Source organism: Drosophila busckii, unplaced genomic scaffold (genome assembly GCF_011750605.1).
Source record: "Drosophila busckii strain San Diego stock center, stock number 13000-0081.31 unplaced genomic scaffold, ASM1175060v1 chrUn_01, whole genome shotgun sequence".
NCBI classification, from domain to species: Eukaryota; Metazoa; Arthropoda; class Insecta; order Diptera; family Drosophilidae; genus Drosophila; species Drosophila busckii.
Genome location: NW_022872717.1, coordinates 867,189 through 892,774, shown reverse-complemented (window position 1 = coordinate 892,774; position 25,586 = coordinate 867,189). Strand labels below are relative to the sequence as shown.

The window sequence follows — 25,586 nt, the reverse complement described above, 5'->3', positions numbered from 1 at the left end:
TTTTTAAATTTCTTGGACTACCAAACTCGAACATACTAAGAATTTTGAAAATTATTGATGGGTATGACTAAGTAAAGAATAAAATTTCGTCAGAAACCCTTTAACAAAAAAAAAAAAAATTGAGCAAATGTTTATTTACTTATTGTGCTCTATGAGAAGTGTTGCTCAATAATTTTTGTTTAATATATGTATATTGAACTACCTTTTTTTTTTTGAAGGTTAACAGAACTTAATATTTTTTTCTTGCGTATTTCACATAAACAAAGCGTACCTTAAGTGTCAAATTTACATAACACAGGGTCAATAAACGTTACATGTGCTTATGCTGGATGCAACATTATGTATGCGCTGTAAATAACGCCAAACCAAAGTTTCCATCAATTGTAAAAATTATGTTTCTACTTTAAGAATGGTTCCTATAATCAGGCGATATACAGGCGGGGTTGTTTCTATTTGTGTGGGTTTGTTTTCCAGACTGAAATTGGTACAAATTCAGTGTCCTACAATGTCGTAGAATAACCATGTCTCTATGAGAACAAATAGCTATACATTTTGGTGCGAACGCAATTTATTCGTAATTTTCAATGCAATCTATAATCTCTCTTCAAGAAGTACAAAACATCATACGACTGTACAGAAGTATTCGATTATGATCGATACTTGTTTTTATTCGATATATGAATAGAATTTGTGTCATCACTATTAGGTCGGTAATTAATTTTCTTTATAAAGAATAGTTTCTGGCAAAATGACAAAGGTAAGCAGTGGTAATATATCCGACAATAATTTGATATAAAAATGTTCAAATATTTTTTTCGTTTTACAAGCTAAAAAAGTCATCTATATTACAACTTATAGCCGAACAAGACATAAAATTGACAAATCGCTTTGTCCATTTTCTAAGCCAATTTTCTACGTTTCGATCTCTAAGGATTCATAGCAAAATTCTTGAAGTTTCCTGTAATGGCATTGCATGGCTAGTTTCATGGATTATATTTATTTGGCTGACGAGCTCTCAACATTTGCATCAAGTGCAAGTAAATATGCTGGTGGGATTGTTGTTGGATATTCTTATTATTGCTGTATTAAAGTCATTGGCACGAAGGAGGCGACCAGTGGATTCTAAAGATATGTTGACAATTGGACCAGATAAATTTAGCTTTCCCTCAGGCCACGCATCTCGGGCTTTCTACGTTCTTTTTTTCTTTACAAAATTGATTACAATACCTGTAATTTGCTGGATGCCAATAACTGTCTGGGCTCTAAGTGTTGTAATTTCTAGAATTATATTAAGACGTCACTATATTTTAGATGTAATTGCTGGCGCCCTAATCGGTATTTGTGAGGCATTATTTCTTCAAATTATTTGGATAAGTGATGAAACAGCCATTTCTATTGTTGGCTTCTTATCGGAAGATAAGCCTTTCAGCGAAGTAAATTAAATAAATCATATATAAGGAAAGTATACGTGTTCAGATTGTATGCGTAAATAGATCTTTACGATTTGGAAAAAGCTGACTTTTTAAGCATTAATTAATATGTTACGAGTATCCGCATAGTTTTTAACATCGTAATGCTCCAAGCCATCATAATTAAATATATTACACTGATCGTGTTTCTCAACAAATATAAGAGCTACAGCAATCAAACTTGGTATGTATGTGCTTCTATCGCTTTTATTTTTTTTATTTCCTTTCCCACAAACCGAAAAAAAGAGTACATCCACAAAATTAAGCAATTTAAAGATCTGAAATCAATCACAAATACGATTTTTTCTGAGCAATCCGATAAATAAGTTAAGAATTATTTACATTCTTATTTTCAAAGTAGACAGCGCGGTGTGATTTTTGTGACGACGTAAAAACGTCGCTGCTGACGCTATAGCGACAACGAGCTGTGACTCGTTAGCTATTTTGAGTGCATGCATTGCTGCGATGCTCTAGTCAAAGTGTATATAAAAGTTGTTCGTCCACTTGTTTTTTCTTTAATTTCCTCGGACTTCTTCGCTTCACAGAAATTTGGATAAAACCAGTTGGAAAATCGAAAAAAAAAGTATGCTCACCATTTTAAAGGGAAATGTAAGATTATGAGCTTTAGAGAGATACAGAACGTTGAAGTAAAAACATTGAATTCATTTTATACGATTGATCCATGTCTGTATAGCTTATTAAGAGCTAGTTTATATTTATTTGGCTATTTCTCAGCAAATCGCTTTTATCTTTGATAATTGTATTTCCTCCCCAGCAATTATGCAATAACGGTTTATGTCTACAATACTTGACATTTTACGTAGATATGGTCAGTTTGAGGAGGGGTGGCCCTCTCTGTTACGTACATATGTAGATATATTGTACTCCATTTTTTATAAATATGTTAAAGTGCGTAAAATATTGTTTGTTTGGTTGCAAATTTAAGAATTGGACGATTGGAGATTGAAAACATAAATTACAGCTGCATCTGACTGCAGTCATCAGTTCGAAGGCACAAAAAGCAACCTTTTTTATTCTTATATACACTGGTCGGCATATATATTTTGTCATACTTTAAAGTTAAATCTTATAATTTGAGCTAAATAAAAAAAAGAGGTCGGGCTAGGATGTAGGAGCACCTATATACCAAATTTGGTTGGTCAAGCTCTTATAGTTGCTGAGAAACAGTCGCTCAACCATTCAGACGGACATAGCTATATAGACTCAGCTTGTCTTGCTGATCAAGAATATATACTTTGTGGGATCTGCAATTTTGCAATTTTTTACAAAAATGTCAAATTGTATAAAAATTTACTTTACTAAAACAGCTCATCATCTGAAAAGAAATCCATTGCGACTAACTTAATGTTTTTAATATCCACACAGTACACACTCAGGATAAGCACAATTAAGTTTTCTATCTATTGAATTTGCCTCCTAAAATGTTTTTTTTTCACATGTTTTGTGGAAAGAAAATTAATAGTTAAAAAGGCTTGAGTGTTTTATAGGTGTTAGATTTTTAATGATATAGTTAGGAAAAAAGTACAAACTTAAACACGAATTTTTTTAATTAAAATATATAGATATTAATTTTTTTTATACATTTCTATGAACTAATTTTATGAAAATTAAAACTTTTTTAAGATAACTTTATTTTTAGATAAAGTTAATAATTACAAATTTATAGCCGCCAAACTTGTTTTTACTCATGAAATGTGTTGTAAGCTGGACTTTCACAGGTCTTTTTTTTTTTTTTTGCTCATCAAATGAGTTTTGGCGCAAATTTCACTGTCTCCATACATCGATGTTTCTGCACCTCTAATAATAATGAATACTAAGAACGTCTCACTTAAGATGTCGTACTCGTTTGAATTGCAAATCCCATGATTTTTCTGCATACCCCAAAATCACTCCTGAGAACGGCTCTTATATGTTATTTAATTTGGAGCGCTAGCTGGGTTGATTAGCCAATTTTATTGAATCGATAATTGGTCAAAATCTATTGATTATTATCGATATTTAGCATTTTTATTCGATTTTCATATAGTATATATTTCAGTATTCTGTCGGAAGTAATTCTAAAAGGTAAATTGAATTATGTTTGGTTCATTTGTAAAAGGATTTTGTTCTTGAAACATTTCTTATTAAAGAAATACATATATTTGCATGTATGTATGCACTTATTCTTATATACGAATATATCAATTGTGCTCACAGGTTTGCATTTTGTGTTATTGTTATATACATACATATGTATGCGCAACATAAATATATCCTGTTCCCTATTATGCTAAGAAAATGCTATAAGTTTTTCACTATATGTATGTATATGTGTGCATGTACATACATATGTCACTTTAATGATTGCAGAAATATTCAGATACTAGCGGAAACGGCTCGCCCTAATTCAACGTCTTTATATAACCCCAGAGTAATAGTCAAACACTGATAATTAAAATTTCAAATTATATTTTATTTAGTAGGTAACGATATAATATAGTATGTTTTTAGATTTGTTTTTCGGCGCAAAAATAAACAATGAAGAGGGCTCACCAGCACTCGAACATGCAACATACAGCTGGCCGATCGCTGGCAGCTCGTACTTTGAACTGATTGAAAAAATGACAATTGAGACACTTACTTTAGTAACACAGTACTGCTAAAAAAAAACCGCGTTATCTCAACAAATGATTACCAACATCTAGTCGAATCATAAGTCGATTTGCATAAAAATTTATTGAGCTGACTTTCTTATTCGTTTCTTCTCCTGTAATATGAATTTGAATTTACGTGCAGAATGAAAAAGAAGTGATTAAACAAACCTGTCGTTGGATTAAACATCTTTATGTTGAGGTGATAGCCATCTTCGCCACGACAGAACATCAACGGATATTGAAGTGCATCATATGACCGATGAGTCTCATAAACGCGCTGCAATTGTCTATCATCCCGACGCTTGAAACAATATCGCGGGATTCCACATTCTCGCCACCAATCACCACTGCGACTTCATTGATAGTGGGCGCATTAAATTGTCTTGAATGGCTTCCAGCTGGTCTTATTTCTGCTCTGATAATGATTTTGTGGTCGTCAGAATGCATTGTATCCAATGCTGTTTTGAACAATCTGACCAATTCATTACGCTCATGCAGAAGATTATGCAATTATTCTATTATTTTACGGTTAGTTGCAGTGAAAATTGCATAACGCTGTTTAGTTCAACTGCCGAATCACCAACGAAATAGATCTAAAGAAATTTATGATCTTTGTTTGGTGGTGGTAACAAGGCGCCCGCTCGATCGTGAATTTGCCCTTGAATCTGAATATTGTTATGCAATTCGTGAAAAATTATAGTTGTTGATAAAAGAGTAACCCTCTTACCTTATAACTCGGCTTATAGCCTGGTTGTTGAAGAGCCTCGGCTCCATTTGAAAACATCTGTTATATTTTTGTGTGTGCAACAAGAAATGGTTTGATTTACTTGTATTTCCATATCAAAACCGGCAATTTTACCTTGCCACCTGCGCAGCATAAGCCGTGGGGTTCCAATCGAAAGTATAGTACATTGCAGTGCTGTCATACGACAGACAATGAACCGATAACAACGAAGCTATGGTCTTTGTAGGACTTTGAGAAATTGTATAGAAATGCAGCGCAATTAAAGTCTGTTCTTATATTTTGAACTCTTTTTGTAGCGCGAATCGGTGCTATATGAGAAATTGTATAGAAATGCAGCGCAATTAAAGTCTGTTCTTATATTTTGAACTCTTTTTGTAGCGCGAATCGGTGCTATATGGACTCATCTCGATTTGTTACTTTCGGAACGTTCCTGTTGTGTTTGATTTTCATGGACATTTCGACTACATATAGATCTACGTGTACGTCGTCCAATGCTTGGTCGTCTAATAGCAGGCATTCTTCGTACAAATTAACTTTTACGCTGGAAAAAATTAATAAATCCATGCGTCTGATCGTAACGTCGACTGATTGAAACGAATAAAATTGTGGTACTCCGTTTTTACTTTGACATATATGTATGTCGATACAGTACTGTTTTTTTTTTAATTTAATTTAATTTGATATTTTAATTATCTGCTTTTCACCATTACCCTGGAGAGTTTTCCAAAATCTGTATTACATTCTGACCTTCTGTTCATTATCTACAACTGAAACAAAAGTTGAACCAAATCGCGCCGACGCGATGGCAGGTAGCAAAACAGAAGCACGCAAAGATTTGTTTGTGTATTTCTTCGGGAGTTAATTTGGTACACATAAAAAATTGTCGTGCGGCACCAACCTCGATTTCGGCTGTTTGTGTGGGTAGTACCATGGAAGTAACATGGGAAGTTTTAGGGTAGATGCACTTATGCCGTTCTCTGATATGTATGTACGTATGTTATTATTATATTTATTATTTTATTTAATAATATTATTTTTTTAGCATGAACAAAAAAGTGGTTAAGAAATAAGTTATTAGCCATATCCGTTTTTCTGACATTAATGAGTCTGTAGATCTTCAAGGCTATTCTAGTACCACTGCAACTCCGACCCCCACCCCAAATATTAAAAAAAAAAAATTTCAAGGACAAATCAGCATTTAGTAATATTCAACAAACTAGTTTTTAGTTTTTTATCTTTTTGTACTTTATATATTAATTTTAAAGGATTTTCATTTCGACCTTCTAAAGTCACCTCCTTAACACATGGTACATTTGAATATCAAGTAAAACAAAATTTGCTTTCCATACATATAAAAAAGTCAGACTATGAAAAAGTACATATACATATGTTCTTAATTTCATGTAAATGTGTATCCTTAATGGCTGCGGCGAAGACACACAGTTTCTTAGTGAGATGTTCTTTGTTGATTCCGGAGTTAGTGGAAAAATAAATCGACCGCCCTAATGTATGTATATACATACATACATATTGTGAGAAATTTTCAAGCCAGAGCCCTGTTCGATAAGTTTTGAGCATCCCCATCACTTACTTTGACACTTGTCGTCAATATTCAGCCATATAAATCTTGAAATCAAGGTTTATTTAAAATGTAGTATTGCTTTAGAAAGATCATTAAATTTCTAATATGCCTGTATAAATATATTTAAATGTTATAAATATTTTAATTCATGATTTTCAATCAGGCAAAATCTTAAATCTACTACACTTTTCCATTCACTGTAAAGAGTTCAAAATCATATTGATTCAGACGGATGCCACCTAGATTTCATATCATTGTGTTTGATTCGCTCTCTTATCTTGGCTATGTGCACATTGCTTATGTGATTTAAACAAGAAAATTCAGTTGCCTCAAACACACTTTCAAAAAATGTTGTGCCTAACGTGAATTTGGTGGAAACTTTGAATGTGATTTTTTTAAGTTTGAAAGTATCTGTTTGTCAACAGGCACAGTAAGTCATATGTGCTTTAATTATAATTTACTTGATTTAATTTTTTGGCAGCTGCTCAAGAAAGCCAGAGCTTTTTATCTACCAATATGGAGTAAACTATATTTTGATTTTTTTTGTATATATAAAAATAGTTGTCATTTGCTATTCACAATCAAAATAACACAAATTGAAATAGCTGATGCTGTAACAGGGTATTCGTGCCACTTAATTGTTTTTGGCGGGCCCAATATTTAAATTGTTGGCATTCAATTTTAAACGTCCCAAAATTTTATTATTTTGCGCTCCATAAGATATAAAAATAATCCAGAATGATCTTTGAAAACATTTCCAAAATAAGAAATATATTTAAGAAGATTACTTTATATGAATGGAAGCAACTCTTCATTGCCATTAAAGTGTTGCACGTTTACTTACACTAAATACACCGAAAAAATAAATCTCTATATTACAAATTCTATCGAGATTTCTGTGGCACGAATATAAGTGAATATAAGTAGAGGAACATTTCTAAAAATATTGAGTTAACTATGTAGACCGTATGTAGAGATTAATTATTTAATTTAAATTTAATGTGTAATTCAATTTAAAATATATAAAGGAACAACTTTTTTATATCATAAAAGTGCTCACATACTTTACTAATCAATCTATCTATTTAAAAAAAGGGTTTGTCCTGACGGATGATAGGTGTACAGCCAAAAATGAACAACATCTGAGTTGCTTCACAGGAGCAAACTTTTGAAAACTCAATTTTCTCTCAATAAAAATTACTTAGCACAAAAAACTATGAACCATTTTTAATGCGTCTGGCATGTTTATATTTGAAAATATTTGAACTGGAAAAACGCTACTAACAAAATTCAATAATAATTGTTAAATCCGTAAATCAGTGATGCCCAAACGCTGCTTACGGCAGGGCATATGTGTGTGTGTTCCATATGGAAGGGCATAGTATGTGTATAGTTGAAGTTCCAAGTGTCAATGTTAGATACAGCTTAGTCCAGTCGAACGTATTTTTCTTTGCCTTGTCTTCTGCGCACTTGAAACACTTTCAAAGTTTTTTCGAATGGTTCAAGTGCAAGTGCGTACATTGGGACATAAAATTTTTTTGTGTCCGCGTCAAGTCTTGCACTTCTTTTTTTACTGTGCCACCCTTGTGCCTAACAAGTGCCACTCATGCCGTTCTCTGGTGTGCATGTATTTTCCCGTATTTTCTCTGTGCGCGTATGGTCTCGCGCTTCCTTTTTTATGGTACTACCATTGTGCTTATATCCGTAAATAATTACACTAGGTCTATTCTATCTATCTATTTCTTAAAAATGCTTTTATATATAGATATATGTATATATCTTAAATAAGAAACATTAAATTAGTTTGAGGGTATGTTAATATATATTTATTGAGTGTTTAACATTCTTGGGCAAACACGAGTTTGCTATCTATTCAAACAATAATTAAAATCTAAAACTATACTTTACGCCCAATTAAACTTTCCCTAATGTTGACCTGACGCTTAGTGTGTACAATTTGATTCGACAACCGTCTGGCAGCAAAGAGAAACTCGTATATTTGGTAAGATTGCGGCATAGCCCAACTTATTTCTGGTTGTTAAATTAAACTTCAGACCGAATTTCTCATCTGAATATTTTTAAAAACTTCTTTTTCAATTTTTAGAATATTATGACATTGACAGAACTAGTATCGAGCTTATCGACAAATCCATATTTTGGTGCAGGCTTCGGTTTATTTGGAATTGGAGCTAGTGCTGCTATATTAAGGAAAGGGCTCCAAGGAGCCCTGATTTTATTTCGTCGACATTTAATGATAACCCTAGAAGTGCCCTGTAGAGATAAATCATATCAGTGGCTATTAAAATGGATAACAGTGCGGGGAGCTAAGAAAACGCAACACTTAAGTGTGGAAACATCGTTTTTTCAAAATGATAATGGACAGGTTAAGACAAGCTACGATTTCATACCAAGTATTGGAAAACACCTATTTCAGTATAAAAGCAACTGGATACAAGTAGAACGAACCCGAGAACAGCAAACTTTAGACCTTCATATGGGCGTTCCTTGGGAATCGGTGACATTAACTGCATTTGGAAATAACAAACAAATTTATTGTGATATTCTTGAAGAGGCCCGACAATTAGCATTGCAAGAAACGGAAGGAAAAACTTTAATGTATACTGCAATGGGATCAGAGTGGCGTATCTTTGGACATCCTCGGAGACGACGACCAACATCTTCAGTTTTATTAGATCGTGGAATATCCGAAAGAATTATTTCTGACTGTAATGATTTCATCGGAAATTCATTGTGGTATACACATAGGGGAATTCCTTATAGACGTGGTTATTTATTATATGGACCTCCAGGGTGCGGAAAGTCGAGTTTTATAACCGCTCTTGCTGGAGAACTGGAATATGGAATATGCTTATTAAATTTGTCAGAGAGAGGTCTTACTGACGACCGGCTAAACCACCTCTTAAATGTGGCACCAGAACAATCCATTATTTTACTTGAAGATATCGATGCTGCTTTTGTTTCCCGCGAATCGACACTCCAGCAAAAATCAGCATATGATGGATTGAATAGAATAACCTTTAGCGGTCTGTTAAACTGCTTAGATGGTGTAGCTTCAACTGAAGCTCGAATTGTTTTCATGACAACTAACTATATAGATCGCTTAGACCCAGCTCTTATAAGACCTGGGCGAATTGATGTAAAAGAATATATTGGGTATTGTACACAATACCAGTTAGAAGAAATGTTCAAAAAATTTTTTGGCGAAAATAAAAACACACAAGCTCGGGAGTTTTCTAACAAAATTTGCACTTCTGGTCAATCCGTTAGTCCAGCTCAAATACAAGGCTATTTTATGAAACACAAATCGTCTTCATCTGAATTGGTTATAAGCAATTGTAATAGTATTTGGGAGACAAATTAAAATTGATTGTTATTTTAAATAAATATTAATTATTATTGTATATATTATATTAATTATTAATTAATGCACAAAAAATGTATCACAATTGTTCAAAGCATTTCAACGCTGAAATTTCTGTGAAAAGACAGAATTTCAAGTGGAATATATTTTTTTAATTTTCAATAAAGTTTGTCACTTTCCCAGTTATAAAGTTTGTTTAGCAATTTTTTTTTATAAAAAATGGAAAACGTTATCATGAAATCGTGGAAATGTATGCAACATTCTACAATTGTATGCTTAGTGCTACAACTAAGAGGTGCGAGAGTTGTCATGTTTATCAGTACATGCTTGTTTTTCTTGCAGTGCCCAAGCCCAAAAGTTGACTGCGCTCAACTTTTCTTGTTTTAAGCTTTGCAATAGGTGCAAAACAATAGGTTTTTGATTTGTTTTTTATTTTATTTTATATATTTTAAGTTTCTTTTGTATTTTAAAACTAGAGAGATTATCCCTTCTTCGGTCGCTGCACAAGCTACGTCCTTAACCAATTTTTTACGCTTTAAAAACTTACATTTTAGTTAAAAAATTAAAAATAAATAATTAAAAAAAAATAATAATAAATAAATTAGGATTTTTAGGAAATGAGTATGTATAAATATTAGCATGTATTTCATACATAATGTATAGTATCGAGCAAGCCCATGTGTATATTCCAGAGATCTGCAGGAGCGCACCCAACCTTAAAATGGACATGTTGGCGTCCGCACCAAAGAACGGCAATTGTGACACTTTTTAAGCACAGCATACAAAAAACAAGTGCGAGACCATACGCGCACAATGACAACTCGGGAAAATACGCACACGGACACAACAAAAAATTGCTTGTGCGGCGCACAATCAACACCCAGAGAGATCCGAGAAAAGGTCCGTTGTGTTTTTAGCCACAACGAAGCAAGCGCAAAGGAAATGTGCGCGAGGTCGATCGGCTGGCATATAAGCTAAGCGAAAAACAATATCGCTTGCTATCTCGCTCTGTCCTGCATTGGCAGCGACCGGCGACGCGGACAGCAGGTAGCGAAAACAAGAAGCACGCAGAAATATTTTGACACTTTCTTTCTTGTGTTTTGCTTCGGGAAAGAATTGCCTGCGCAAACAAAATTAATGAAATCATTTTTTATACGCACAAGTAATTGCATTGTGTTCTGATCCACAATTTCCCTTGTGTGTGGCAGTACTATCATGGTGTACGCGTTGTGTTTTTAGGGGTGTGTGCACTCTTGCGATTCTCTGGTCTGCACACACAACCAAAATTGTGGCTGATGCCAGCCAAAGCTTATTGCGTGGGTTTGCTGATGGACAATTATTGCTTGGGTGATAAAAATATAAGGGAATAGGAGCACCTACATACCAAGTTTGGTTGCTCTTGATCGCATAGTTGCTGAGAAACACGCACTCATACAGACGAACGGTCAGATGGACATGGCTATATCGACTCAGTTTGTCTGCCACGCCTCTTTATTCTCTTACTCGCTCGTGATGCTAATGTATTCGTTTGGATCAAAAGCTTTGCCCATAATTGGGAGCCGAAGGTGGAGATTGGCTTACTTACGGAATTGTAGAGTATTCAGTTAAGACTAAGAGACCTAGCATTGATAACCTAATGGAGAACTTTTACTTTTAATTGTGTGCTTCGATGAGCCTACGCCATTTGTGTACTTTTATTCGCCAGATAGCCATTTTTCTACTTCGACTAGATGAAGGGGCGATTATTCTGATGCTTGGACTTGATATAGTAGTTAACGTATTGATGTTAACAATGAGTTTTGACCAGAGACCGTAACAATTATAATTTTTTATAAAAAAAAATTAAAAAATAACACTTATTTTTTTATTCTTTATTATTTTATTATGAAAATTATTTTTAATTATTAAAATAGATTTAATTAATACAAATTGAAGATAATTGTTATTTTTCAATTTTTATGATAAAAATTAAACTTTAACTTTTATTTTCAATTTTTAAAATAAAAATTGAAAATAACAATTACGTGCAAGTTTGTATCATAAAAATTAAACTAAAATATCCTTTTAACCAAAAGACCCTTATCAAATATCGGACAATATATTTAATCTACACATTAATACTTTTCATTTGATATATAATATGAACGTATAAATGCATCTACACATGTTTGTATATATGTAGATCTACACATTTTTGATTGCTCATTGCCGTTTTACCTTAAGAAAATTCAGTTCTTATGATTTATGTAAATACATATATGTATGAATGTATTTATACTTACATAAATATTATATATGAAATGAAGCGTATTAATGTGGAGATTATATAAATAGTCTGATATTTGATCTGGGTTGTTCGGTTAAAAAGATATTATCAAAGTAAAAAATAAAAAAGTAACATATTTCGAATAAGTCGGTATTTGGATCGATTTTCTCATAGCTCTACGACTTCATAGGGCTATTAGAAAATCGATCCAAATTCGTATTACGAAGACCTCTATCATCGACTTTGCGACTGTCGGATTTCGCTTATACCGGATTGATCTGAGAGCAAATGGCCCCATATTTTAAGCCACCTGCCGACTACTCGCGAAACCAAACCAAACACTGCAGCTTCCATTTCTATCTTAGGCACTACTGCTGATTATCCTGATAGTACCTCCAAGAAACGCATTAGACAGACATAAAAAAGACATTCAATAATAAAAAAATATAATATGATTAAAATAGTGAAAGTTCAATCATCTACGAATTGTTGTAAGTTTAAATTTTAATTAATGTTAGTCTATTCGACTATTTTATTGATTCCGAAAAGTCGCTTTCAAACTTAGAAGAAAATTGAAGGCATTAGCAGCATTCGGTGAAATGAAAAGAAACATTAAATAAAAATGTATGATTCCATGGTTACGGAGATCTGTTCACAAAAGAACAGATTTTATTTCTTATAAAAATTTTAAAAGTTAAAGAAATTCAAACTGATGTAAACATGTTTTAAAGACCTTTATTATTATTAGTTTATTTAAGGACGTTCCATTGTTGCGACTGCGACCAGAGGATCTTTGGGACCTGAAGAGCCCAAGTCATCAGCGTTCGGGCGGTCATCATCTTCAGAAGATTTCGAAGTTAAATTGGATGCACCCTGCTTAGTGGCCATATTCAAATAATACACATTTTCTTCATCAGAAAGTATCTTGAAGGGCTGATCTTTTCCAACGATTGCAACAGTTATGTTCTAAATGGGAGAGCATGAAATATGTGCACAAAACAAATGACGTATTGCCATACCAATTGTGATCCCAACTCGTCTTTACTTGAAAGTTCATCATTTGGTAATGAGCTTCGAATTGCTTGGATGCCGTGGCATATTATATCATCCTTGGAGCTAGTAGAAAATGTAGGCAAATGACGCTCCAAATATGTACGCGAGCTCTGTGAGCGTGATCCAATAGTCATGGCCTTGCAATTAAAAAAGTTCGCTGAAGGCTCAACTTTGTAAATGTGCGGCCCCTTTTCATCATATCCAGCAAGAAGTAATCCAACACCATAGGGCCGACGATCATATCTCTGAGTTGTTGTTTGCATCTTATTTCCCAAATTAGTAATAAGTCGGGAAACTGGATATGTGGAACCATAAGAGTGCTTGTAACTCAAACACTCAGCTCGTAAATATTTGCTTAGCACACGAGCGTCTGCAGTAATACCAGCAATTGAAATACCCAGATGGTCATCAATAGGAATTATTTTACGCTGAGAAGCAGATAGCTCAGACGGCGGCTTGCAAAGAGCAACAAGAACTGCATAGTCACGATTTTTAAGACCAACAGTTGCTGTCCCTAGCTTAACTGCAGCCATAGCATATTCAACTTGATGAAGGCGTCCTTGCGGACTCCATACTGTTACATCACTATCATATTGATTTCGAAACTGCAATTATTATTCTTAATATACACTTGTTATTATATTTTTTAACTTATAAATACCATATTTATCAAATCACGTCCTTCCGAACAGCAGGCTACCAGACAATGATAATGACAATACAAAAACCATAGCTAATAGCCATAGTGATGACAGCTTGAATTAAAAATTTATCGATGATTTCCCACTATCGAGTTGTCTTTTTCGGTATTATGCGATTTTCCCCTTGTTTTACCTTTTTTAAATTTTTCAGAAAGACATCGGTGCTTGTACTTTACTCAGGTTTCTCATTTTTGACGATTTAAGCAAAAATAAACAAAAATTTGCCAATTTTTACATCATTTTAAGCAACTTTTCACACCTCTTTTTTCAAATCTACCAATTTTTGCTTAGGAGATTCTGGCAGCACCAGTGTTGCTAGATGTTGAACAGCCAAATAGCAAAATTCCTAGTATTGTTACAAAGACTATAAGTTGCACCTTATTAAATAATACTAGTTTGTTCGTAATTTTTTATATTTCGCAAGCTTCACTTTTATGTATATGATTTCACAATTCCCTCGGTTATATAATTTACGATCAAATGAAGAAAGTTTGAGAAGCTTCTATATTTTTGTGCTTATAACAGACATATATCATTTAAATTATTACAGACTGATATGAAGGAATTAAAGTAATATAATTTTCGTTGCTTATGTTTGAAGTGCCTTCGACTTTTTTTGATGTTAATGCATGATGAAATTGGGTTGCAATACATTTTTCCTAAATCGTTAATATAATAACGATTTGTAAGTTACCGAAAACGCATATTATTTGTAGTTTTGTCGCTTATATATGATATATTAAACTTGCCGAAAACTCATCATTACATTATAGCTGACAAGGTAATATCTCCGTAAATATATATGTACATACAATAAAAATCTAATATATTGAGTGCATATGTGTATCAGAGAACGGCAGGGGTGGCACTTTTTTAGCAACATGGTGTCATCCGCAAGTCATGGGTGTGGGTATGTACGCGCGAACACAACTCGAGGCTATGAGCAACATATACACATCCACAAGCATGAGCAAACGCGAATACGCGTATGCAAAGAAATAGAAGGGATGTCTTCAGACACCCACAGAATAAAGGCAAAGGAAAATGTGCGCGCGCACAAAATACGATCGGCAGACATATAAGCATAAGCGTTAAAAAATATCGATTGCTTTCTCGCTCTATCATGCACTGGCAGCGGCGCCGACGCGATAGCAGGTAGCGAAATTGAAGCGCATAAAAAGCGCACAAAAAATTGAATGACCCTTTTTTTTCGTACTTTCGACGGATGTTTGTTTGACATCCCTCGCAAAATTGTAGGCTGTCAGCCGCGATTTCAGTTGTGTGTACAGATGTCAACATGTTAGTAACATGTTATTTTTTTGGGTGGGTGTACCCTTGCCGTTCTCTGATGTGTATGGTGTTTATGAACACATTTGCATTAAAATCAAAATTTCGAAAAATGTCACATACGGTATCGTCGCAAATAGGGTTCGATATAATGAAAAGCGAATCGAATACTAATACTAAAGTAATTATGAATGTATATAATTGTATCTATCATCTGGAATATGGCTTGTGTTTGTACTCGAGCCACCAGATTAGTATTGAAAATTTTTTTTAATATATATCATGTTTATGATTAAATTAGTAAAGGTGAAAATTGACTCGTCATATTTGTTGAGTCAATTTAATTTCTCAGGTCCAATTTAATTTCTTTGTTCCTTTATCTCTTAACGTTTGCACAAATAATTATTCACTGCACAAATAATTATTCTTTGCCGATTACAACAAACTTGTAAAGAAATCTTTGACCGGGGTACAAATCTCAGCCGTGTCCATTGAGTGTAACCGTGAACAGCTGTGTGACGGGACCAATACACCCGAAGGTGCAGGCCCCAACGAATATTCTCGGGCATTTTAACTTATAATTTCCTCAATCTAACACAGCACCGATAGAGAATCTCTATTCTCTATTTTCAGTGTTGGGAAGGAATCAGGGTGATTTTGATCACAGCTCGCTGACGCACTTTATCACTCGATTTGTTTCTCAAGCTTCTGCTCGATCGCTGCAGGTTTTGATCTCGGTTTTGAATGTGCGCGCGTTGTTGATTTGGCGCGTTGTTTTGAATGTGCGAGCGCTGTTTTAAATGTGCGTGCTCTGCTGTTTTGCCGTGCTCTTTTGAATGTGCGCGCGCTACTCACTTTCTCTCTATAACCTAGGTTACCAATTTAAAATATTTACAAATTATATATTTTAGCGCCTTCGTGGTGTTTTTACTAAAGTCCTAGTTCACTTTTCATGCAAATTTGTATGTAGGAGGACCTATACTCATATTTTATTTTTTTATTTCCTCCCACCTTCCCCCGCAAATCGAAAGAAAAAAAAAACAATTTAATGCAATTAAAAAATATTAAAAATTCATATATAAATCACAAAAACGCCTGGTCATTTCAGAACATTGGGATAAATAACTTAGGAATTATTCACATTTTAATTTTCAATATAGACAGCGGGGTGCGCTTGCTGACGCGCCAAACAAACGTTGCTGCCGACGACGCACATTAACTTATTTAATTATTCATAAACATTAATATTACCCAATGATTACAACGAATGTACTATTACTACTCCCCGACCAGCTGCTAAACCCTTCTTAGCTGTTCCTACAAAGAAACAAATTTTTATTTCTAAGCTTCACCCGGATACTTTGGTTGAAGATGTAACTGCTAACATTCAAGCAAAGATTGCTTACCCCTTAACAACTAAAGAAAAATATAAATTCAAATATTCTAGAGAGATATCTTCATTTAAATTAAACATGCCACTAGAATTATATGGCACTATTTGTTGCACTTCTTTCTGGCCACAAGACTTGCTTGTAAAAGACCTTATGCTTAAAACTAAAAGCAGACCAAGTGTATCTGCTGCCAAATTTACTAATGATGCAAAAAACTAATTACTTCGTTTGTTTTAGTATATAAAAATGTTAGAGGTATCAAGTCTAAATTAGCTAAACTATATATAGATAGTATTTCTATTGATTATAATGTTCTTGCCTTCAAATCTAGTTAAAGCCAGAAATTTCTAGTTCATTAATTTTCACAAATAAATATACCACTTATTGATGTGACCGTCTGTCACGTGGTGGTGGCGTATTAATTGCTGTTGAAGGCGATCTTTTATCGGAATTAATTTGTTGCTTATCTAATATTGAGTTTATTGCAGGTAGAGTGACTGTTGTCAAATTTTGTTCTATATAATCTACTCCTATATTCCACCTTTATGAGATGTTTCAATTTATAATAAACATTTATCCAATATACAATTAATATCCTCTATGCTTTCTGATAGGGATTATTTATGTGTACTGGGAGATTTTAATTTACCAGATGTTTCTTGGTCCACAGTGGATAATTTAGTTGTTCCTACTAGCTCTCATGAGATGCCTTTCACCCAATTTTGGAACTACTTATAGAACTGGCGGCTCTAGAGCAAACTGAACACAGTACAGTAGATTTAAGTCCATGTGTGTTAGAAAAGCCGACTTTATAAATTAAGAAAACCCTTTTTATAAATCTGACTGGTCTCACTATTTTTGCCAGTATAACTTAGAAATTTCTTTATTTATTTTTTATGACGCCTTTAATAACTTTTTTGGTCAATGACTCGAAGGCAGCCTAGTAGGTCTAAAAAGCCTCTATGGTTTACTCGTGAGTTAGCTGGCTTAAAAAATATAAAATCGCGATACTTTAAAAAACATAAGCGTAGTAGTGTTGATTTTTCACGCTATTCTACTGCCAAGTCTAAGATTAACTTATTACAATGATTATTTATGTCATTGTCGGCTTCAGTTTGCTTATAATCCTAAACAGTTCTATAATTTTGTAAATTCCAAACGAAAATCTTCTTTAATACCTAATTCAGTTACCTATGAAAATACGACCTCAAATAATGATCAGGCATCAGCCGATCTATTTGCAGACTTTTTTCAAACAACTTATTCTGTTAATAGCGACTCATCTATTACACTCTATCCTTATAACGTACAAAAATATAATTTTATTCCAGAGCCTGTGATTACCGAAGATCGATATTGCGTGAACTAAATTTACTGAAACCTGCGTTCACTCCTGGACCAGATGGCATACCAGGTTGCGTACCAGAGAACGGCATGAGTGCACGCACCACTAAAAACACAACGCGTACACCATGGTAGTCCTGCCCACACACAAGCGAAATGGTGGATCAGACCACAATGCAATTACTTTTGCGGTATAAAAAATGATTTCAGCAGCATTTTGTGCGCAGGCAATTCTTTCCGAAGCAAAAACACAAAAAAGGGTCAAAATATTTCTGAGTGTTGTTTCTCGCTTATGCTTATATGCCAGCCGATCGACCTCGCGCACATTTCCTTTGCGCTTGCTTCGTTGTGGCTAAAAACACAACGGACCTTTTCTCGGATCTCTCTGGGTGTTTTGTGCGCTGATTGTGCGCCGCACAAGCAATTTTTTGTTGAGTCCGTGTGCGTATTTTTTCCCGAGTTGTCATTGTGCGCGTATGGTCTCGCACTTGATTTTTGTGTGTGCCACCATTGTGCTTAAAAAGTCCCACAATTGCCGTTCTCTGTTGCGTACTTAGATATTGTGCCGGTTCCATATACTTAATTTTACATAGACTTTTTCCATTGTCCGTTAAATCTTGCTCATTGCCTTCAGTCTCATTCATCATCATTCATTATTCCGTTACATAAGAATGGCTCTAATAGTTACGTAACAGAGAGCGGCAATAGTGCACTCACTCTTAAAAACACTGTGCGTACAACCCAGTACTACTGATACATATAAGCAATACAGTGCCCATTTCGCACATGAAATATTTTATGTGTCGCGAACATAGTGCACAAGAAAAAGGTTAAAAAAAAAGTGTTTTAAGTGTTTCTACCTGCCTTCGGCGGCGGCGTGCAGTCAGTGCTGACAGACTGCAAAGGCTAAACACAAAGTAGTGACTGTGAATGATCTTGGTAATAAATAAATATTCAATTTCATATTACATCACGTTCACATAAAGTCACGTTCACATTAGATCACATGCATATATGTCAACACTCTTGCAAACAAGCGAAATTATTTCACGCAAAGGGTTAGTCCAGTCAAACGTCTTCTGAAAAGTATTTTCAAGTGTTTCCTTTGCCTTGTCTTCTGACCACTTGAAACACTTGAAAAGTAGTTTCAGTTCTTGCACTTCTTTTTCTACAGTGCAACCCTTGTGCGTAAAAATTGCCACTTTTGCCGTTCTCTGTTACGTAAACAACTACTACTAAACTCTTTGAAAAATTATTACATCTCAACTTATGCATTTCTGTAGTTCAATTATATCACCTTACCAACACGGTTTTGTTAAACATAAGTCTACCACCACCAATTTACTTTCTTCGAGGATGGTTGAAGTGGGTATCTAATTACCTAACAGATAGTAGGTGTAGTTCAATTATATCACCTTACCAACACGGTTTTGTTAAACATAAGTCTACCACCACCAATTTACTTTCTTCGAGGATGGTTGAAGTGGGTATCTAATTACCTAACAGATATCAAAAGGTAGTTTTCAAGCCAGTGTCTGTGACGTCTGGAGCTCCTCAGGGTAGTCACCTGGGACTGTTGCTTTTTAACCTTTTAACCTATTTATCAATGGTCTGCTCTCAGTCATTGTGAATTCAAACGTTCTAATGTATGGTTATGACGTGAAGCTATGCCTATTTTTTACACAAATAAAATACTTCATACATCTCTTGTTCGTCCCATTCTAGAATATGGCATCTGTGTTTGGTCTCCAGTGGAGACTCTCCACAATACTCGAACCACCAGAATAGTATTGAATCTGTCCAACAAAAATTTGTATTTTTTGCTATAACTGGGTTCCAGGAGTTGATCTACAATCCTATACTAATCGACTACTTTTAATTTATGTCCCATCGTTAGCTAACCGGCGGATTATGTTAAGCGTAATGTTTATGATTAAATTAGTTAAAGGGGAAATTAACTCCTCATACTTGTAGTCAACTTAATTTCTCAGTTTTTGCTAAGTACACTCGAAATTTTGTTCCTTTATCACTTATGCATGAACCCCTTCGAGTACTCTGTCCTGATTACAACAATCTTTATTCTTTAACACAGAGGCCTCTGATTGTATTACTAAAAGATTTATTTAACTTTTTTTAACTATTAATAATTAACACTAGCCCAGACCTGATTGGGTTTTTCCCAATCCTTGCACCGAATATTTTTTTTTTAATTTTTAAACGAAGAACCAGTACTAAAAAAGCGTACTATAACATCACAGTTATATAATGAATTTTAGCCTAACAACATAGGGATGCCCTATGCAGAATTGAACCTAGCATGATATCTTCATCGACGTCCAAATGCTAAAACAATTGGAAATAAAAATAAGTAAAAAAAACTACATACCAACTTTGGTTGCTGCTATAGTTGCTGAGACACATGCACTCATACAGACGGACATAGACATGACATATGTATTTTTGATTCATTGTTAAATATATGCATACACATATGCATGTAAATATTTGTATCCATCAGGTGAGCTACAGAAATCACTATGTACATTGAGGTCCGCAGTTTTTGACAAAGTGTGGCACGTATAAAATGTAGAATGTGCTGCCTGCTCCCCACTATGCCATCCTAAAATCTTTTATTAGTGATCGAACTTTCGAAGTTGCTGTCAGAGACTCTCGTTCCCCCAGGGAAGTGTACTTGGACCATTCCTATACACCCTGTATACCGCAGACATGCCAGCTCCGTCACTGCTATCAAACGCTGAAGATGATACCCCTGATAACCTGCTTCTGGCTACCTACGACACAGCCATGCTCGCGTCCCACTCGTCGCTGGAAATCGCCGAGGCGACTGTCCAGTGTTGGCTCCATAAAATGGAACTCTGGACTGCTAAATGGAACATTGCAATAAACAGCTCTAAGTCGGCATGTGTGACCTTTTCCCTGCGACCCGGAGCCTGCTTAAATCTTACTTACGATGGGAACCCCATCAACGGAGTTAATTCGCACTGCTACCTGGGTGTCCACTTGGACCGTAAACTAATATGGAGGCCCCACATCACGGCGGTAAAAACCAAGTGCCTTGAAAAGCTAAAGAAGCTCGACTGGCTCCTTGCCTCAAACAAGCTGCAGATGACCACTAAAGCTCTGCTCATCAAAGCAATATTAACACCGACCAGGACCTACGCCATCCAAGTTTGGGGTACAGCCTCCAAGCACCAGCTTAATAGACTACGTGTAGTACAGTCACGTGCTACTCGGCGTGCGTCAGGCCTTCCTTTGTATGTTACGAACCAGGCAATTGAAAGCGACTTCCCAGTTATACTGATAGGAGAGATCAAATTAACATGCCCAGCAGCCGATATGCGGACAAACTCATGGCCCATCCCAACTCGCTGGCTAGCAATCTGGTCAACCCGCTACCAATAAGAAGATTGAAAAGAATTCACCCAACAGACCTACCTGACAGAAGAATAACATAAATACACTGCAATAATACCATTAATTAACAATAGTCCATGCCAAAACGTGCAATACATACTTTTCCTCACACACGACCGGTCATATTCAAAGCATGAATGATTCCGGCCGCAATAAATAAATAATTTTTTGACAAAAAAAAAAAAAAAAAAATGCTTTAAATTATTAAATAATAACATAAACCAAACAAACATAATACAATACAAAAAAATTGAAATGTAAATAATTGCTAAGTTATTTATGCGATCGGTTCTGAAATTTTCACAATTCGGTCTTGAAAGCATGACTAGCCAATGTGTGCCAATGCCAAATTGTGATTTATTTCAGACTTTTTAAAGATTTTTGTACTGCCTTATATATCGTTTTTTTTCGATTTGCGGTGGGACGGTGGAGGAGATAAAGAAATAAAATAAAAGCGTAGTGTCTTGGATATAGGAGCACCTACATACCAAATTTTTGGTTGCTCTACGCTCTTATAGTTGCTGAGAAACACGCCACTTATACAGACGGATGGACGGACGGACGAGCCATGAACAGGTGACGGACAGCTCATCGAGTTGATCAAGAATATATACTTTATGGGGTCTGCCACGCCTCCTTCTCCCTGTTACATACATTTGCACAACTTCATGATACCCTTTTTCCATTTTTTACAATAATCAACGCCCAATATCGAAGATTAATACGAAAATCAAAAACAAACAGCATACACGAACTCACCTCAAACATCTCCACCAGCTCAAGTTCAGACACTATATGGCGCAAAATAAGAAAATTCTGTGGTTGTGTGGACCACATAAAACACATCCATACACTGTATACAAGCCAGAAACACTAACAACTCTATAACAGAGCCAAAAGAAGTGGCTAATGCCTTTGCTGAACACTGGCCACACGAATCACAAGACAACACATTCTCTCCACAGTTCTTAATAGCCAAGCAAAATGCATACAATATACCCTTCAACAACAGCACACCAACCGTGAAAGCAGCATTCATGGAAAATAAAATAAAGCCCCATTAGAATTTCATTCAGCACTAAACAGTCTAAAAGGCCACACCCCAGGTTTCGACAAAATAAATTAACTTAATGATAAAATACAACTTCAAACACATTTAAAAAACGTTATCACCGCTTTCTTTAACAATAAATTAGACAACCTACATACCACAAACATACAATCAATCAGCACCATAGCCCCGATACACAAAACAAATTCAAGACAAAACAAAAATTACATCATACAGACCATTAGCTCTAAACCCAATGCCTTTCAAAAATCTTAGATCAAATAATTGCTAAAAGACTGTGGTGGTTTGTCACATCGAAGAAACTACTTAACATTCACCAACTAGGATTTAAAAAGGGAAAGTCACTTACAGACTGTCTATTGTATATAGACGCTCTCGTTAACAAGGCGCTCTCTGCAAAAAGACACCTCTCAATAATATCTCTCGATTTTGCGAAAGTTTTTGAAAAATTAGGCCTACACACTCTAACACACCAAATGTTGAAATGGGGATGCGGCTGAGATACACCACACACTTTATGACAAATAGAAAAATTAGAGTTAAAACAACCGGCAAATACTCAAATATATACCCACTACACAACAGAATCCCTCAAGGATCTCCACTTTCAGTAATCTTATTTTTAACAGCCTTCTATAGCCTAGCAGACAAAATAGAAACACACAATAAATTAAAGTTCATAACCTACGCAGACGATTTTAATATTATTGTCGACCTCCAAAAGAACAAAAACATAACAATAAACCTAGACAGACTATTTATTAACATAGATGCATGGTGCAAGACCTCAGGAGCATCACTATCTATCCCCAAATGCAAACACCTACACATATGCCGCAAATTCAACTGCCACTGTAAAGTTTCAACAAAAACAACAGTGATAAACGAAGTTGAAGAACTTAAGATACTGGACTAACCTAGTCAGCTCCAAATACAAATGGTCACAACACATCAAAAAACTTCTACCATCCAATAACAAATCAATAAATATTATAAGATGTCTATCAAATACAAAATTCAATGACCAACCATTTACACTAGTACAAATAGTCAAGATCATAATCGTATCAAAAATAGACTTTGGCCTCCCAATATTTGGGAACGCACTCAAATCCACCATAAAACCAATAAGAACAGCTCTTAATACAGCTATTCAAACAGCACTAGGAGCATTTTACTCAACACATACATACAACCTCTACTTCGAGGCCAACATATTGCCCATAGAAATCAGAACTAAACGACTGCAAGCAAGTATGTTCAAAATAATAATACAATCACAAGACACCCTTTTAAAAACAATATTAAATAACCTAGTAAAAAACAAACACATCAGACCATACAGAAACTCAGCAATCATTAAATGCCTTAACATTAGCTCTAACCTGGATATCACACATAAGCCAGTCAAAACAACAACTAAACCAACCCCTCCATGGAAATTTAAAACAGACTCAATTAACACACAACTTAAAAACCATACCAAATCGCAAACGAACAAACATATACAACCGACTGTTCAACTAAATCAAACACACAGTGATAGACCACAAATTTATGTACACTGACGGATCACTAAACCAATAAGTACCAGGCTATGCAATAACTACTGACCGCGACGTCATTAAACTAGCCATACTACCATATTACTCCTCGATATACACTGCCGAAATCATTGTAATACTTGAAGCAACGGAAATGGCAACCAAACACACACACACATAAAACATGTATCTGCACCGACTCTCTCTTAGCTATTAATTTAATACAAAATATAAATAAGTAACTTATATATATAACTAGGAAAGAAATAACAAACTTTCTCAGACTGCGACTCGGACATACTAAACTCACCCACCAACACAGATTCCTACAAAACAGTGAAACAACCTATTATAATAATTAACGACTTTCTTAAGAAAGCCAAACTAGAAAGAGTACTATGAAAAATTAAACAGAAACAAATGAAACATATATGTATAAGCAAACACCAGTAGCTAAGGCCGCCTTCCCCTAAGCTTAAGTTTAAACTTTAAGCCTACAAGTTAAAATATAATAAATAAAATAAAAAATGCTTTCCATTTTATAAAAAAAATTTCAAAGTTAATAAAAAAGATTTTTTTTGTGCTGACGAAATTATTTCATCAGAAGACGCCGGAAAGAGCTAGTCGTCTCTCGTTGAAAGCAGTGATGCCGTTTTAGGTGCTTCCCCAAGGGGAAAAATTTTAAAACAGGAACGAAGCTGATTTAGCATTATTTCAAATCGAATTAATTGAATTCAGGGTTTTTATGTATCAATATATATTTATATACAATTGGACTATTTTTAAAGCTTTTTCAGCACTAAAGCATTATCGATAATATGAATTCTTACAAATCTTGTCTTGTGGGGTGTGTGATTATTAAAGTGCCAACAAAAGTTGTGTAAGCCTTAATGATTTTAATGTATAAAGCTAAACCTTGAAACAAAAAACACGCGATCCGTGTTTGCGTAAATATCTGAATTCACAGGGCTTTTTTTAATCACCGTTCTAGATTTGCTATGCATATATGGGATATGCATAAAAAAATCATGAATATTAAAACCACCTTATTCCCGAGATTGATCGGAACATGTACAAATATCTATAATATATTCTCAGGAAGAGGTTATCGATATAGACAATATTATTTAAAACTTTAACTAAAATGACAGAGAAAATCCAGAATTTTCTTTTATCGTTTTTAAAATAAATTTTTTTTGGTTATTTACGCTTTTTTAAAAAAAATAATGGCACTTGTTGATAGTGAGGATCACGACGCACAATGAGCGTAGACCAGAGATCGGCAAGGAATGAATTTTTAAACACACATGTCAAATCTATGACCGGCATTTACGAAACATAATCATCACGCACAAAATGCCGGGCTGCTTGCCTTTTTTCATCCGCTCACTTTTTCAAGAGAACGCTCACACCCATGTTCAAGATTTTGTGCGCTTGCAAATGAACGATCGACCCAAAGCGAAGTTGGTCGAATCGAAACATGTAAGGCAGAAGTCAAACGAAACAGACAGACACCACGGTGTTTGGTAATTGGCTTCCTATTTATTAGTAATTGGCTTGCGTATGCCAAACCTAGCTCCAAACTTGCTTGAGAAGATGTCTTATAACTAAGGAAAAAGAATTTAATTATAAACAATCAAGTCATTATAAATATTTCTATA

At 34.8% G+C, this 25,586-nt stretch overlaps 3 protein-coding genes across 3 annotated transcripts; 2 read left to right on the top strand and 1 right to left on the bottom strand.

Moving 5' to 3' along the window:
- The first annotated feature begins 680 nt into the window (after positions 1 to 680).
- On the top strand, positions 681 to 1,633 carry LOC117134993 (phospholipid phosphatase 6). Its single transcript, XM_033294707.1, has 2 exons — positions 681 to 757; positions 828 to 1,633. Exons 1-2 carry the CDS (start codon positions 749 to 751, stop codon positions 1,440 to 1,442), a joined length of 624 nt encoding a protein of 207 aa, XP_033150598.1. The 5' UTR covers positions 681 to 748; the 3' UTR covers positions 1,443 to 1,633.
- Positions 1,634 to 3,479: 1,846 nt separating this feature from the next.
- Positions 3,480 to 9,832, top strand: LOC108607866 (mitochondrial chaperone BCS1). The gene is made up of 2 exons (XM_017998959.2): positions 3,480 to 3,554; positions 8,555 to 9,832. The coding sequence occupies exon 2, from the start codon at positions 8,561 to 8,563 to the stop codon at positions 9,830 to 9,832; it is 1,272 nt and encodes a 423-aa protein (XP_017854448.1). The 5' UTR covers positions 3,480 to 3,554; positions 8,555 to 8,560.
- Positions 9,833 to 12,808: 2,976 nt separating this feature from the next.
- Positions 12,809 to 13,919, bottom strand: LOC108600241 (proteasome subunit alpha type-1). Its single transcript, XM_017987677.2, has 3 exons — positions 13,813 to 13,919; positions 13,118 to 13,756; positions 12,809 to 13,064 (listed from the first exon to the last, which is right to left on the bottom strand). The coding sequence occupies exons 1-3, from the start codon at positions 13,813 to 13,815 to the stop codon at positions 12,852 to 12,854; spliced, it is 855 nt and encodes a 284-aa protein (XP_017843166.1). The 5' UTR covers positions 13,816 to 13,919; the 3' UTR covers positions 12,809 to 12,851.
- Positions 13,920 to 25,586: the final 11,667 nt, after the last annotated feature.

Coding starts and splice junctions, on each gene's coding strand:
- LOC108607866 (XM_017998959.2), top strand. CDS start 8,561: ATGACATTGACAGAACTAGTATCGAGCTTATCGACAAATCCATATTTT.
- LOC108600241 (XM_017987677.2), bottom strand. Junction 13,065..13,117: donor ACGAGTTGGGATCACAATTG/GTATGGCAATAC, acceptor TCTCCCATTTAG/AACATAACTGTTGCAATCGT.